General features: G+C 43.0%; 1 protein-coding gene across 2 annotated transcripts in view; it reads left to right on the forward strand.

Annotated features, from left to right (window-relative positions):
* The first annotated feature begins 298 nt into the window (after window positions 1-298).
* Window positions 299-14491, forward strand: part of LOC147124504 (protein limb expression 1 homolog) — a 135133-nt gene continuing 120940 nt past the window's right edge. The window contains exon 1 of one of the 2 annotated variants that reach the window (XM_085988096.1): window positions 299-707. In XM_085988096.1, coding sequence (XP_085844222.1) covers window positions 626-707 — 82 coding nt within the window. In that variant the 5' untranslated portion in view covers window positions 299-625. The remainder of the gene's footprint in view (window positions 708-14491) is intronic. The other variant, XM_085988089.1, reaches the window with a different exon arrangement.

Consider the following 14491-nt stretch of genomic DNA (forward strand, 5'->3'; position numbering starts at 1 on the left):
ACAAGAAGACAGCTATTGAAACAAAAGCATTTTACTTTGGCGAGGCCAAAGGATTCAATGTCTAGTTTCGATCATTATGCTAACTGGAAATTCACTGCACATTTTTTGATTTAAGGTAACAGATGAAACTCAGTTATATTTCGTATTTCTATTAAACTCCCCTCATTTCCTTCCTGCAGACACAGAGGTTTGATGTTAGCTTTCATGGTAATCGTAATTAGGCAGTTTGAGGTGTTCAACTCCCACTAAGCAGACACATATCGGTGCTTCAAAACACTGAAACAAGCAAAGTCTTTGACTGCTGGGTCAGGCAAGGAATTTCTTTCACATGATTAAGTGGCTGTCAGTGGGTGTGTACATCAAATAGGATGCAACAGTTGAAATGAAGCTTGTCAGATAGCCTTACAGCTAATTAGCTCACCATACTACAAAGGTGAGCAAGCCAGGGATAAGGACCCCTGGAGTAAACTTTTCAGACTACTCAATGTCTGATTGGCAGATGTATACAACAAGCCTTACTCGTCCATACTGCATCAGTAGACTTCCACAGCAGCTCCGTGCAGAGCTAGAATAATTCAGGCATGAGGGAACAGCTTGTATGTAATCTGGAGAAGACAGGCACAAGATGGATAATAGACTGAAATCTCTGCACGATATAATCTTCTCGCTGCTGCCTGACAAAAATCCTGCATTTGTCTTTAAAGACTGTGAGTAAACTTTGTACAGCATTTGAAAATGAATTCTGTAAATCTATTGTGGTGTCTTTATGTGCAAATAGCAAATACTAAATTACTTTAGAAGTCTACAGGCTCGGGGCAGGCGTTATAGTGTCTGTTTGTAAATCGTACACATTTCTACTATAATAATATTAAATATTTAGAAGACTAATAAATCAAAAATATAAATTGATTTTGAGCTATCACATATCAAAAGATGTGATTGTATTTCTTGTTACATCTTGTTCTTTTTGCTATTTTAAAAACAAATTAATTCTTGTGAAATGGAACTGTACACATACCAAGAACAACATTTCACACTGATTTTCTTTACCGCCACAACTTCATCAAAGGTATTATTTAAATGGCTGACTCTGTGCGACAAAAATCCTGCATTTGGAACCAAAAGTGCTTTGTTTCAAAGAAATTTGAATACTATTGTGTATATATAAAGGCAGTTAGTTCTGCTGCGTGCCCTGAAGTGAATGTGTTAAATCAATTGAGGTGGACTTTCAAGCAATTTCTCACATGAAATATAAAACATGTTATTGTCAGATACAAGCAAAGGAAAGTTATAGTAATTCATTAGTATTATAATGGCAGTCTCTGCATCTCTGAAATTTTGCAGCTCTCTAAAATTCACAGTAATAATTGTTATATAATTATATGGGTACATTTTTGCTAGCAACAAGGGATACTCCACAAATTAATTTTGTGGCATTTGACTGTGACTAGTCCATATAGTGCACATGATGGAACTTGAAAAGTATGGTAGTTGTAATTTACTGCATGCTGACAGAATTTTCTTAACTGCACCTTCATTGAAAGTGGGATCATGACTTGCAAATCATGCAGTGCCCTTTCAATAGCCATAATAAATTGAGCATTACAAATCAAACTTTTTAAATGTTAACCTGTACAGTTACCATTAATATTATCTATGTGTAAAATTAATTAGATATTAATATGGATATGGATTCCAAAGATAAAACACAATGAACTATTCTACCCTTTTTTTAATAAATAAGTTAAAATTGTTAAACAAAAAACAACAGAATTCAGGCAAATTCAGTCACAAACAATGATGGTGAACAGGATGAAAGAGGCAAATAAAGATCACGAAGAACAGAACTTCTTCAAGGCTGACATTCCTGGAAGCAAAGTGGCAATAAATCAAACAGTACAAATAAAAATGAATAAAACTGCAAACTCGAAATCGGAAACAAAAACGGAAAATGTTACTAATGCATACTCGGCCAGTCAGCAATTGTAGAGAGAAAGGGCAGGTTCGCATTTCAGCTGTAAAACTCTTTCTCAGAACTGAGTTGTCATTTAGACCTGCTCTGTATTTCCAGCATTTTGTGTTAGTGCCTCAATTTCCAACATTTGCAGTTCTGTTCTTATTTGTACAGATTAAAAATGTTTATGTCTCATTTAGCTTTTGAAATCACTGCCATATGGAAATATTTATTAACAACTTTCAGCAGAGAAAGGCTCAGCCTTGAGCGTGCTACATATTTTGTGATGTTATTTTTTGGGTGGTACTTGATAAGATAAAAGGTAACACATTTCTGGTGTTGAAAGGCTTGTCATGTTGATGCAATCCATTCCCAAATTGTGTAAAGCTATTTTGTAATCTCCAAGCACCACTTCCAATTAGTACAAAAGTTAAACATTCAGCTGACTACAGAGGACTTTAATAAGATTTAATGGAAGAATTTATTTGTTTCTCTATTTTTCATTTTCTGCTCAGTCTCAATGTTATCAGGACAGAGATACTAGTACCAGAAGAATTATCCCCAGCAACAGCCATTCTATTCACTTTGATAAATACTAAGAAACAATTTTCCTTTGTGATTAGCCTCACGTGGTATATGTCAAAAGGCATAACTTTTTGCAGTTGTAACTTAGATTCCTTTTCAAGCTTCTTATGATTAGCCTCAGACAAATTCTAAACTGAAGCGAAAGTTATGAGCCGAGGATACTGTCATATTTTCTTTTCATTTTATATTTTATTTTGCACATTATTTATAGCTAGCATAGCTAAATTTAAACACAGAAGTTGCAATTTTCAAATAAAATTATTAATTGAAAATCTGGCATTGATACTACAGAGAAACTTCTAAGAACCCCAGCACAGTGTTGGCTGAGAATTGCAATCCTACTGTCATCTACAGTACTTGGTTACTGATTGAATGGCAAGATACAGATAAGTAAGGCAGAATGTTAGTTAGATTTGATCTCCCAACAGCTCTAAACCTAGCACATATAAATTAACAAAAGAGTCTCTTTGAATGAAGCCCATATTTTTGAACCAAATGCTAATTGTATTTTTAAAAGCTAAGTAACTAATATTCAATGATGATGAAATCCATAGACTAGTGGGACACCATTTTTATCAATCACAGAACACTAAAATATGGAGCCAGCAATGGGAAACATATGCTGTGTATGTACTTATGACTTTCCATACATCAAGCTTAGAGGCCGATATACATAAATACTGCTTTTTCAACTGCCAGAGTCCTGCCTTAGATCTGACTGATTCTGCTTTTGATGCGTTCATTGACATGAACTCTGAGGAATTGTTTTGAATATTTGAATACCTTTTTATTCTCAGAAAACTGCAAACTGAGTACAAGGAAACAAGAACCTGAAGTAAACCCTTGGAAAATAATATACCAGTTTTCTATAAAGCTAGGCTTGTGTAGACATTTTGATGCCATGCACTCACAGAGAAGATATTTTGTGAATTCTATCTTTTCATGCAAACATTTCAGTAGTGGAATTAACATTTCTGGAAGCTGTTGTGTTTTGAAATTATAGAACATTTTTCAAAAGGATACAAGAGGGCGATAACATTTCAAAACTGTCAGAGAATCACCTGCAATGGCTTCTCTTCCCGCTCCCGCATCGTTACCTCTGGTGTCCCCCAAGGATCTACCCTTGGCCCCTCCTATTTCTCATCTACATGTTGCCCCTCTGCGACATCATCCGAAAACACTGCGTCAGTTTCCACATGTACGCTGACGACACCCAGCTCTATCTCACTACCATTTCTCTCGATCCCTCCATGGTCTCTAAATTGTCAGACTACTTGTCCGACATCCAGTTCTGGATGAGCAGAAATTTTCTCCAATTAAATATTGGGAAGACCGAAGCCATTGTTTTCAGTCTCCACCACAAACTCCGTTCTCTAGCCACTGACTCCATCCCTCTCCCTAACATCTGTCTGAGGCTGAACCGCACTGTTCACAACCTTGGTGTCATACTTGACCCTGAAATGAGCTTTCGACCACATATCCGCAGCATAACTAAGACGACCTATTTCCACCTCTGTAACATCGCCTATCTCCACCCTTGTCTCCATTCATCTGCTGCTGAAACCCTCGTCCATGCCTTTGTTACTCTAGACTTGACTATTCCAACGCACTCCTGGTTAGCCTCCCACATTCTACCCTTCCTAAACTTGAGGTGATCCAAAACTCGGCTGCCCGTTTCCTAACTTGCGCCAAGTCCCGTTCACCCATCACCCCTGTGCTCGCTGGCCTACACTGGCTCCCGGTTAAGCAATGCCTCAATTTCAAAATTCTCATCCTTGTTTTCAAATCCCTCCATAGCCTCGCCCCTCCCTATCTCTGTAATCTCCTCCAGCCCCACAACCCCCAAGATATCTGCACTCCTCTAATTCTGCCCTCTTGAGCATCCCTGATAATAATCGCTCAACCATTGGTGGCCGTGCCTTCTGTTGCCTAGGCCCTAAGCTCTGGAATTCCCTGCCTAAACCTTTCTGTCTCGCAACCTCTCTTTACTCCTTTAAGACGCTCCTTAAAACCTACCACTTTGACCAAGCCTTTGGTCACCTGCCCTAATTTCTCCTTATGTGACTCGGTGTCAAATTTTTTGTATTAAAATACTCCTGTGAAGCACTTTGGGATGTTTTACTACGTTAAAGGCGCTATATAAATAAAAGTTGTTGTTCTTGTTGTTGTCAAAAATGGAATGACTACATTACTATTGCTTGTACATTCCGCAGATTTATCCAAAGCATTAGAGCAATTCAGGACAGGTGTCATTAATCCGGAATGATACCCTGACTCAAAGGGTTATGTTACGAGGAGAGATTACACAAACTAAGATTGTATTCCCTGGAATTTAGAAGGCTAAGAGGTGATCTATTCAAAGTTTTCAAGATGTTAAGGGGAACAGATAGGGTAGATAGAGAGAAACTATTTCCGCTGGTTGGGGATTCTAGGACTAGGGGGCATAGTCTAAAAATTAGAGCCAGACCTTTCAGGAGTGAAATTAGGAAACACTTACATAGGATTACATAGGATATATTACACAGAAACAGACCATTCGACCCAACCAGTCCATGCCGGCGTTTATGCTCCACTCGAGCCTCCTCCCATCTTTCCTCATCTAAATCTATCAGCATAATCCTCTATTCCCTTCTCCCTCATATGCTTGTCTAGCCTCCCATTAAATGCATCTATACTATTTGCTTTAACCCCTCCCTGTGGTAGCGAATTCCACATTCTCACCACTCTTTGGGTAAAGAGGTTTCTTCTGAATTCCCTATTGGGTTTCTTGGTGACTCTCTTATATTGATGGCCTCTAGTTAGGCTCTTCCCCACAAATGGAAACATTCTCTCTGTATCCACTCTATCAAAACCTTTCATAATTTTAAAGACCTCTATTAGGTCACCCTTCAGCCTTCATTTTCAAGAGAAAAGAAACCCAGCCTGTTCAGCCTCTCCTGATATGTATACCCTCGCATTTCTGGTGTCATCCTTGTAAATCTTCTCTGCACGCTTTCCAGTGCCTCTATATCTTTTTTATAATATGGTGACCAGAAATGCACGCAGTACTCCAAGTGTGGTTTAATCAAGGTTCGGTACAAGTTTAGCATAACTTCCCTACATTTCAATTCTATCCCTCTAGAAATAAACCCTAGTGCTTGGTTTGCATTTTTAATGGCCTTGCTACCCTGTGGTGCAACTTTTACTGATTTGTGTATTTGTACTCCGGGATCCCTTTGTTCCTCTACCCCACCTAGACTTGCACCCTCCAAGTGATAAGTGACCTCCCTATTCTTCCTACCAAAATGTAATACCTCACATTTGTCTTTGTTGAACTTCATTTGCCAATTATTTGCCCATTCTGCAAGTAGTTTGAAAAATGCTGGAATCAGGGAGAATTTCTACCAAAAATTCTCACAAATATGCCCTGAATTCAGAAATCTGAATGACGACCAAAAACTCCCATACCTACTAGGGGAAGAGAGAAACTGTGTAACACTAGCGGCACACTATGTTACAGCTTGCCATAAACAGAGGGACAACCAGTAAACCTAAGAAAAGAGTATATATAAATTATGCGAATGTATATTTATACACTCAGGGAAAAAGCTGTTTATACACTGTATGAATAGATCTGTGTTTATGTGTTCAACCATAAATGTATTTTGATGCTTTGGCAACATAAGATGTACCTTATCATGCCAATAAAGCGATTTGAATTGAATTGAATTGAATTGAATTGTATGTACCTTTAAGAGAGAACTACTTTTACAGCTCCTGTATACTGTAGTACCGGCAGTGACCACACCTGTATATAAGCCCTGAGCAGGCATCTGTACTGTTAGTTATTAGACTACCCTCATCCAGTAAACACCTGTTGATTGTTGATCTGCAGTCTCCGTCTATTTATTGAAGAACACCATACCTTAAGATTCACGGATTTAATAGTGGCGACGAGGTCAATTCGAACCTACCTGCAACTCTGCATTTCCTCCCAAGGATTCGCTCCTGGAGGACAGTGGAAGAAAGTCGAGGCCAGAAGCACGGGCGTCGACCACGAGCAACCGCCCAGTCATCTGGCAGAGAGTGAGCATCGCAGGGGAGGCTGTTGAGAGCTGGGCTTGGTTCTCCAGCTACGACGATCCAGCAACAGGCTGGCAACAGGTACAGCGCAGACCCTTCCCGGACAGCGGCGACTGGAGCCGACCGACGGCACAGAAAAGGCCGAGCAGCATCGACGGGGTAAGAGAGAGGGTAAAGCGCACAGGGCACAGCCGGGGGTTGAAGACCGAGCGGCGTCGACGGAAAACAAAAAGAGAGAGAGGGTAAAGCACAGCCGGGGTTCAGGACTGAGCGGCGGCAACGAGAGAGGTGCACAGGAAAATGCGCAGAGCGCAGTCAGGGCTCAAGGGCTGAGTAGCGTCCGCGGGGGAAGAAAGGAAGCGCGGGAGACGCCATTTGAGCCGCGGAGAAGAAGGGAGAGTGCGGGAGATGCCATTTTTGAAGCAGCAGCGGAGAAGAAGGGCGAGCGCAGGAAGAAAGGGAAGCGCGGGAGATGCCATTTTAGCCAGTCTAACCACACCCAGGGATGCCGAAGAGTGGCAGTGTCACAGCGTTCGACAATGAAGTCGAAGATTGGGCGACATATGTGGAATGCATTGAGGTGTACTGCAAGGCGAATGAAGTGCCAGATGCCAGGAAAGCACTGGTTTTGTTGAATTCCATGGGTGCAAAAACGTATGGCTTACTGCGAAACCTAATAACCCCAGAGAAGCCAGTGGATAAGGATTTCGAAAACATAGTGGAAATCCTACAGGACCACTTAAACCCCACACCGCTGCTGATAGCAGAAAGATTTAAGTTTCACAAAAGGAACCAGCATAAAGACGAAAGTAATGCTGAGTATTTAACGGAACTGCGCAAGCTATCGAAACACTGCCAGTTTGGAATGGGACTAGCAGATACGTTAAGGGACAAGTTTGTGTGTGGGCTTCAAAGTGAAGGAACCCAGAAACGGCTTCTATCAAAAAAGGATCTTATGCTGGACAAGGCTTTCAGCATGGCAGTATCACACGAAGCAGCCGCACGGGGCGCTGCAGAGATACAACGGAGACCGCAAGAATATGGCACCAATGAAATGTCATATGGAGCAGGGAAGTGTTATCGCTGCGGCAGAACAACACACGACCAGAAGGATTGTTGGTTCAAGGACCAAGTGTGCAGACAGTGTGGAAAAGCAGAACACATAGCAAGAGTCTGCTGGTCGGGGAAGAAAACCAGCAGCAAGAAATCTCCACAGGAGAAGTACAAAAAGGTACATAAGGTGACGGAGAGTAGTTCAGACGAACAGAAAAGTGATACAAACTCCGGAAGCAAGGAGCTGGGTTGTCTGAAACTACATAATGTAATCAAAATGGAGGATCACCAGACTATCTGGGTCACGCTCAAGATAGACGGAGTCCAAGTGAAAATGGAATTGGACACAGGATCAGCCCTAACAGTCATAAACCGAAGGGACTACAAGTGGCTATTCTCACGTATACCCTTGAGAGCTACAGAGATTGTCTTGAAGATGTACATGGGGCAAAAAGTCTACTCCAAAGGAAAAATAAGGGTGAACGTGATATACAACGGCCAGGAAATACCAAAAATGGACCTATATGTATTGCCAGATGGAGGACCACCACTACTAGGACATGAATGGATCCGGAAGATACAATTAGATTGGCATTCCATACAGGCACTGACGGTAGAGACCAAAAAGGATGACGACGTCACACCTGAACGACTGTCAAAAATGCTAACTGACGCACAAGAAGTGTTCCAGGAGGGACTCGGAACACTAAAAGGCATAACAGCGACGATTAAAATAGAGGAAAATGCAAGCCCAAAGTTTTTTAAGGCCAGACCGGTGCCTTATGCGATCCGCCCAGCCGTCGAAGCAGAGCTGGAAGGTTTGGAACATTCAGGAGTACTGTCCAAAGTGGACTGGAGCGAGTGGGCTACACCCATCGCTCCTGTAATGAAGAGGTCGTTGAGTAATACGCCTGGGGAACCAAAAAAGGTTCGCATCTGTGGGGACTTTAAGGTGACAGTGAACCCAGTCCTTCACATGGTACAATATCCGCTTCCGCGGATTAAAGATATTTTTGCCTCGCTATCTGGAGGAAAACGCTTCACTAAGATTGATCTGGCCCAGGCGTACCTGCAAATGGAGGTAGAAGAAGCCTCGAAACAATACCTCACGATCAACACTCACAAAGGTCTCTACCAATACAACCGGCTGGCGTTCGGGGTAGCATCGGCTCCGGCTATTTGGCAAAGGGCAATGGATCAAGTCCTGCAAGGGATTCCAGGGACCCAGTGTTATTTGGACAACATCCTGGTCATGGGCAGAAATGACAGTGATCACCTCGCCAACCTGGAGCAGGTGCTCACTAGATTGAAGGGATATGGGCTACGAGCTAATCGACACAAATGCGAGTTTTTCCAGCAGCAGATCTCGTATTGTGGCCACGTTATTGATGAAGAGGGGTTACATAAGTCCCCTGAAAAGATTGAGGCAGTAGTCAAGGCTCCAGCACCGGAAAATGTGTCACAACTGAGGCCGTACCTCGGGCTGGTGAACTACTACCATAAGTTCTTACCAAATTTGTCTACAGTATTACACCCACTGAACACCCTACTGCAGACGGGGGTACCATGGAAGTGGAATGACGAATGTAAACGAGCTTTCCAGAAGTGCAAAGAATTGATCACATCAAAAGAGGCGTTGGCCCATTTCAACCCAGCACTACCAATTCGGTTGGCGTGTGATGCATCACCCTATGGTATTGGAGCGGTGCTGTCGCACAAATTCCCAGATGGGTTGGAGAGGCCAGTAGCCTTTGCGTCTCGGTCACTAACCTCAGCCGAGCGCAACTACGCCCACATTGACAGGGAGGCCCTAGCCTAGTGCGAGAATCAGCGGGAATCGCGGGCTGAGCGGCTGTATAAAGGCTCCAGAGACCGAGGTAAGGCCTCAGTGCGAGAATCGGTGGGAATCGCGGGCTGAGCGGCTGTATAAAGGCTCCAGAGACCGAGGTAAGGCCTCAGTGCGAGAATCGGCGGGAATCGCGGGCTGAGCGGCTGTATAAAGGCTCCCGAGACCCAGGTAAGGCCTCAGTGCGAGAATCGGCGGGAATCGCGGGCTGAGCGGCTGTATAAAGGCTCGCGAGACCCAGGTAAGGCCTCAGTGCGAGAATTGGCGGGAATCATGGGCTGAGCGGCTGTATAAAGGCTCGCGAGACCCAGGTAAGGCCTCAGTGCGAGAATCGGCGGGAATCGCGGGCTGAACGGCTATATAAAGGCTCCCGAGACCGAGGTAAGGCCTCAGTGCGAGAATCGGCGGGAATCGCGGGCTGAATGGCTGTATAAAGGCTCCCAAGACCCAGGTAAGGCCGCAGTACGAGAATTGGCGGGAATCGCGGGCTGAGCAGCTGTATAAAGGCTCCCGAGACCCAGGTAAGGCGTACCAATCTCCAGTCTCGGAGGGAAGGAGAGAGGTAAAAAGTAATCCAAGTGTGACGTCACCAGAAAGCGGGTAAGTGATTGGTTGGTAAGTTTTTCTCCTTTTTTAAGCTTAAATCTCGTTGGTTTATAGTTTCTAAGGTGTGATATTCATCATCTAGAATTGGGGCAGAGGGTATTTAAGAATAATATTAATAAATTTAATTAATTACATAGAATGGGAGATCAGGTGATGTGTTGCTGCTGCAATATGTGGGAGCTGGTGGACACCATTGATGCTCACGGTGATCACATTTGCAGTAAGTGTTGGCTGCTCGAGGAATTCCGGCTCCGTGTTGAAGAGCTGGAGTCCGAGCTTCAAACACTGAGACACATCAGGGAGGGGGAGAGTTACCTGGACTCTGTTTATCACGAGGTATTCACACCAATTAGATTAATTAATTCAGATGTAGTCCATGGCCAGGGTCAGGATGGTGTGACTAGAAGTGAGGCAGGTACGGGGATCCAGGAGGTAGTGTTGGAGGAGCCGCAGACCTTGCACTTGTCCAACAGGTTCGAGGCTCTTACTCCCTGTGAGGATGGGAACAGGGACTGCGGGGAGGATGAGCAACCTGGCCACAGCACCGTGGAGCGGGGGGCCATTCAAGTGGGGGGAGTTAAAAGAAATGTTGTAGTGGTAGGGGATAGTATCGTTAGGGGGATAGATAGAGTTCTTTGCAGCTGAGAGCGAGAGTCCCGAAGGCTGTGTTGCCTGCCCGGTGCCAGGGTTAAGGACATCTCCTCTGGACTGGAGAGAAACTTGGAGTGGGAGGGGGAGGATCCAGTTGTCATGGTCCATGTTGGTACCAATGACATATGTAGAAGTGCCTTACTTCTTAGCTCTGGGTAATGACTCAATACACACTTGGATTCGTCAGACGGACAGGCCTTTTATTTTACTTCTCTTGCAAGGGGAATCAGCACCTCCACTCAAGGGGTGAGGCTACTATTCCAATGATACAGTGTAAACGTTCTATATTTATACAGTGTAACAAACAAGTTTGATTGAAATCCCTTTGTTCCTCTATCAGGATACATTTTAGATTAATCATCAGGTAGAAATAACATATTGACAGAAGGATCCTGGACACATAAGTCAACCGTTAATCTATAACAGGGCATGAATCGTGTAACCGGAGGTCCTCTTTAATCATATATAAGGGAGGCAAGCTTTGCTTTCGGTCACAAGTTATCAGGTCATTGGTACATCAAAGAAACTCATTATTCCACTTCTACATTCTCATTAGGTGGGCAGGCATCTGTTCTTGGCTGTAGTTCGAGTACGTGCAATAGCTCTAGTTACACATCGACACTTGCCCAGTGTCAAGTCTGAAAACGTTTACCCAGCAAGCACTTGAAATTAACCCCTTATATCATGTAGATTTCCTCACATAGATAGGACAAGGAAGGAGGTTCTGCTGAGGGAGTTTGAGCAGCTAGGGGCCAAAATAAAAAGCAGAACCACAAGGGTAATAATCTCTGGATTATTACCTGAGCCATGAGCGAATTTGGCTAGGACAAATAAAATTAGAGAGTTAAATGCATAGCTCAAAGACTGGTGTGGGAGAAATGGGTTTTGCTTCCTGGGACACTGGCACCAGTACTGGGGCAGGAGGGAGCTGTTCCGTTGGGACGGGCTTCACTTGGCCAGTGCTGGGACTAGAGTCCTGGCGGATCATATAACTAGGGCTGTAGAGAGGGCTTTAAACTAACTAGTGGGGGGGGAGGTTCCTAGAGAGCAAATAATAAAAATGACAACAGAGAAGGTCATAGACTTAGGTAGCAGTGGGGAAATTAAAAACCAGAGCGTGTCAGGAAGGGGCAGAAGGCATGGAGTAAAAGGTAAAGTAATAAAAAGGGCAAAAGCAGGAACTAAGTGTCACAAAACATCTTTGAAAGTTCTCTATCTGAATGCACATAGCATTCGTAACAAAATAGACGAGTTAATGGCACAAATAACTACATATGGGTATGATCTTGTGGCCATTACAGAAACATGGCTGCAGGGTGACAATGCCTGGGAATTAAACATGCCAGGTTATTTAACGATCAGGAAGGTCAGGCAGGAAGGAAGGGGAGGTGGGGTGGCTATGTTAATAAAGGAAGGAATCACTGTAATATAGAGAAATGATCTTGGGTCAAAAGATCAGGATAATGAAACAGTTTGGGTGGGGATAAGGAATAATAAGGGGAAAAAAACACTAGTGGGCGTAGCCTATAGGCCTCCGAACAGTTGCAACTCTGTTGGACGGAGTATCAATCAGGAAATAGTTGAGGCTTGTAATAAGGGAACATCTATAATTATGGGGGATTTTAACTATCATATTAATTGGACAAATCAAATTGGGCAGGGCTGCCTTGAGGATGAGTTCATTGAGTGTATTAGGGATGGGTTTCTTGAGCAGTATGTAACTGAGCCGACCAGGGGGCACGCAAACTTAGATCTGGTCCTGTGTAACGAGACAGGATTAATTAAAAATGTCCTAGTAAAGGATCCCCTTTGAATGAGTGACCATAACATGGTTGAATTCCATATTCAATTAGAGGGTGAGAAGGTTGGATCTCAAACAAGCGTGCTAAGCTTGAATAAAGGAGACTATGAAGGTATGAGAGCGGAATTGAGTAGAGTGGATTGGGAAAATAGATTAAAGGGTAAGACGATACATGATCAGTGGTGTACATTTAAGGAGTTATTTTACAACTTCCCCAAAAAATATATTCCACTGAGAAGAAAAGGGTGTAAAAGAAAAGACAGCCATCCGTGGCTAAGTAAAGAAATTAAGGATATTATTCGACTAAAAACAAGGGCATATAAGGTAGCCAAATCTAGTGGGAGGATAGAGGATTGGGAAAACTTTAAAAGACAGCAAAAATAACAAAAAGATTGATTAAGAAAGGGAAGATAGATTATGAAAATAAATTAGCAAAAAATATAAAAACAGATAGTAAGAGTTTTTATAGTTATATAAAAAGAAAAAGGGTGGCTAAAGTAAATGTTGGTCCCTTAGAGGATGAGACCGGGAAATTAATGGTGGGAAATATGGAGATGGCAAAAGCACTGAATGAATATTTTGTATGACTCTTTACAGTAGAGGACACTAAGAATATCCCAACACTGGACAAACAGGGGGCTATAGGGGGGGAGGAGCTAAACACGATCAAAATCACTAAGGAAGTGGTACTCGGTAAAATAATGGGACTCAAGGCGGATAAATCACCTGGACCTGATGGCTTACATCCTAGGGTCTTGAGGGAAGTGGCGGTAGGGATTGTGGATGCATTGGTAATAATTTTCCAAAACTCCCTGGACTCAGCAAAGGTCCCGGCACACTGGAAAACTGCTAATGTAACACCCTTATTTAAAAAGGGCAGTAGACAGAAGGCTGGAAACTATAGATCGGTTAGCCTAACATCTGTGGTAGGTAAAATTTTGGAGTCCATTATTAAGGAGACAGTAACAGGACATTTGGATAATCATAATTTAATAGGACAAAGTCAGCATGGTTTTATGAAGGGGAAGTCATGTTTGACAAATTTGCTGGAGTTCTTTGAGGAAGTAACATATAGGGTGGATAAAGGGGAACCAATGGACGTAGTGCATTTAGACTTCCAAAAGGCATTTGACAAGGTGCCACACAAAAGGTTATTGCTTAAGATAAAAAATCACGGGATTGGGGGTAATATTCTGGCATGGATAGAGGATTGGCTATCTAACAGAAGACAGAGAGTTGGGATAAATGGTTCATTCTCAGACTGGCAATCAGTAACTAGTCGTGTTCTGCAGGGGTCAGTGCTGGGTCCCCAACTCTTTACAATCTATATTAACGATTTGGAGGAGGGGACCGAGTGTAACATATCAAAGTTTGCAGATGATACTAAGATGGAAGGGAAAGTAGTGAGTGAGGAGGACATAAAAAACCTGAAAGGGGACATAGACAGGCTAAATAAGTGGGCAGAGATTTGGCAGATGGAATACAATACTGGAAAGTGTGAGGTTATGCACTTTGGCAGGAAAAATCGTAGAGCAAGTTATTATCTTAATGGCAAGAAACTGGAAAGTACTGAAGTACAAAGGGATCTGGGGGTCCTGGTGCACGAAACTCAAAAGGTTAGTATGCAGGTGCAGCAAGTGATTAAGAAGGCCAATGGAATGTTGGCTTTCATTGCTAGGGGGATAGAATATAAAAATAGGGAGGTATTGCTTCAGTTGTACAAGGTATTGGTGAGATCGCACCTGGAATAGTACGTACAGTTTTGGTGTCCATACTTAAGAAAGGACATACTTGCTCTCGAGTCAGTACAAAGAAGGTTCACTCGGTTAATCCCGGGGATGAGGGGATGGACATATGAGGAGAGGTTGAGTAGATTGGGACTCTACTCATTGGAGTTCAGAAGAATGAGAGGCGATCTTATTGAAACATATAA

The sequence above is a fragment of the Somniosus microcephalus genome, chromosome 1 (genome assembly GCF_052327205.1).
Source record: "Somniosus microcephalus isolate GS21.2 chromosome 1, FLI_Smic_1.0, whole genome shotgun sequence".
NCBI classification, from domain to species: Eukaryota; Metazoa; Chordata; class Chondrichthyes; order Squaliformes; family Somniosidae; genus Somniosus; species Somniosus microcephalus.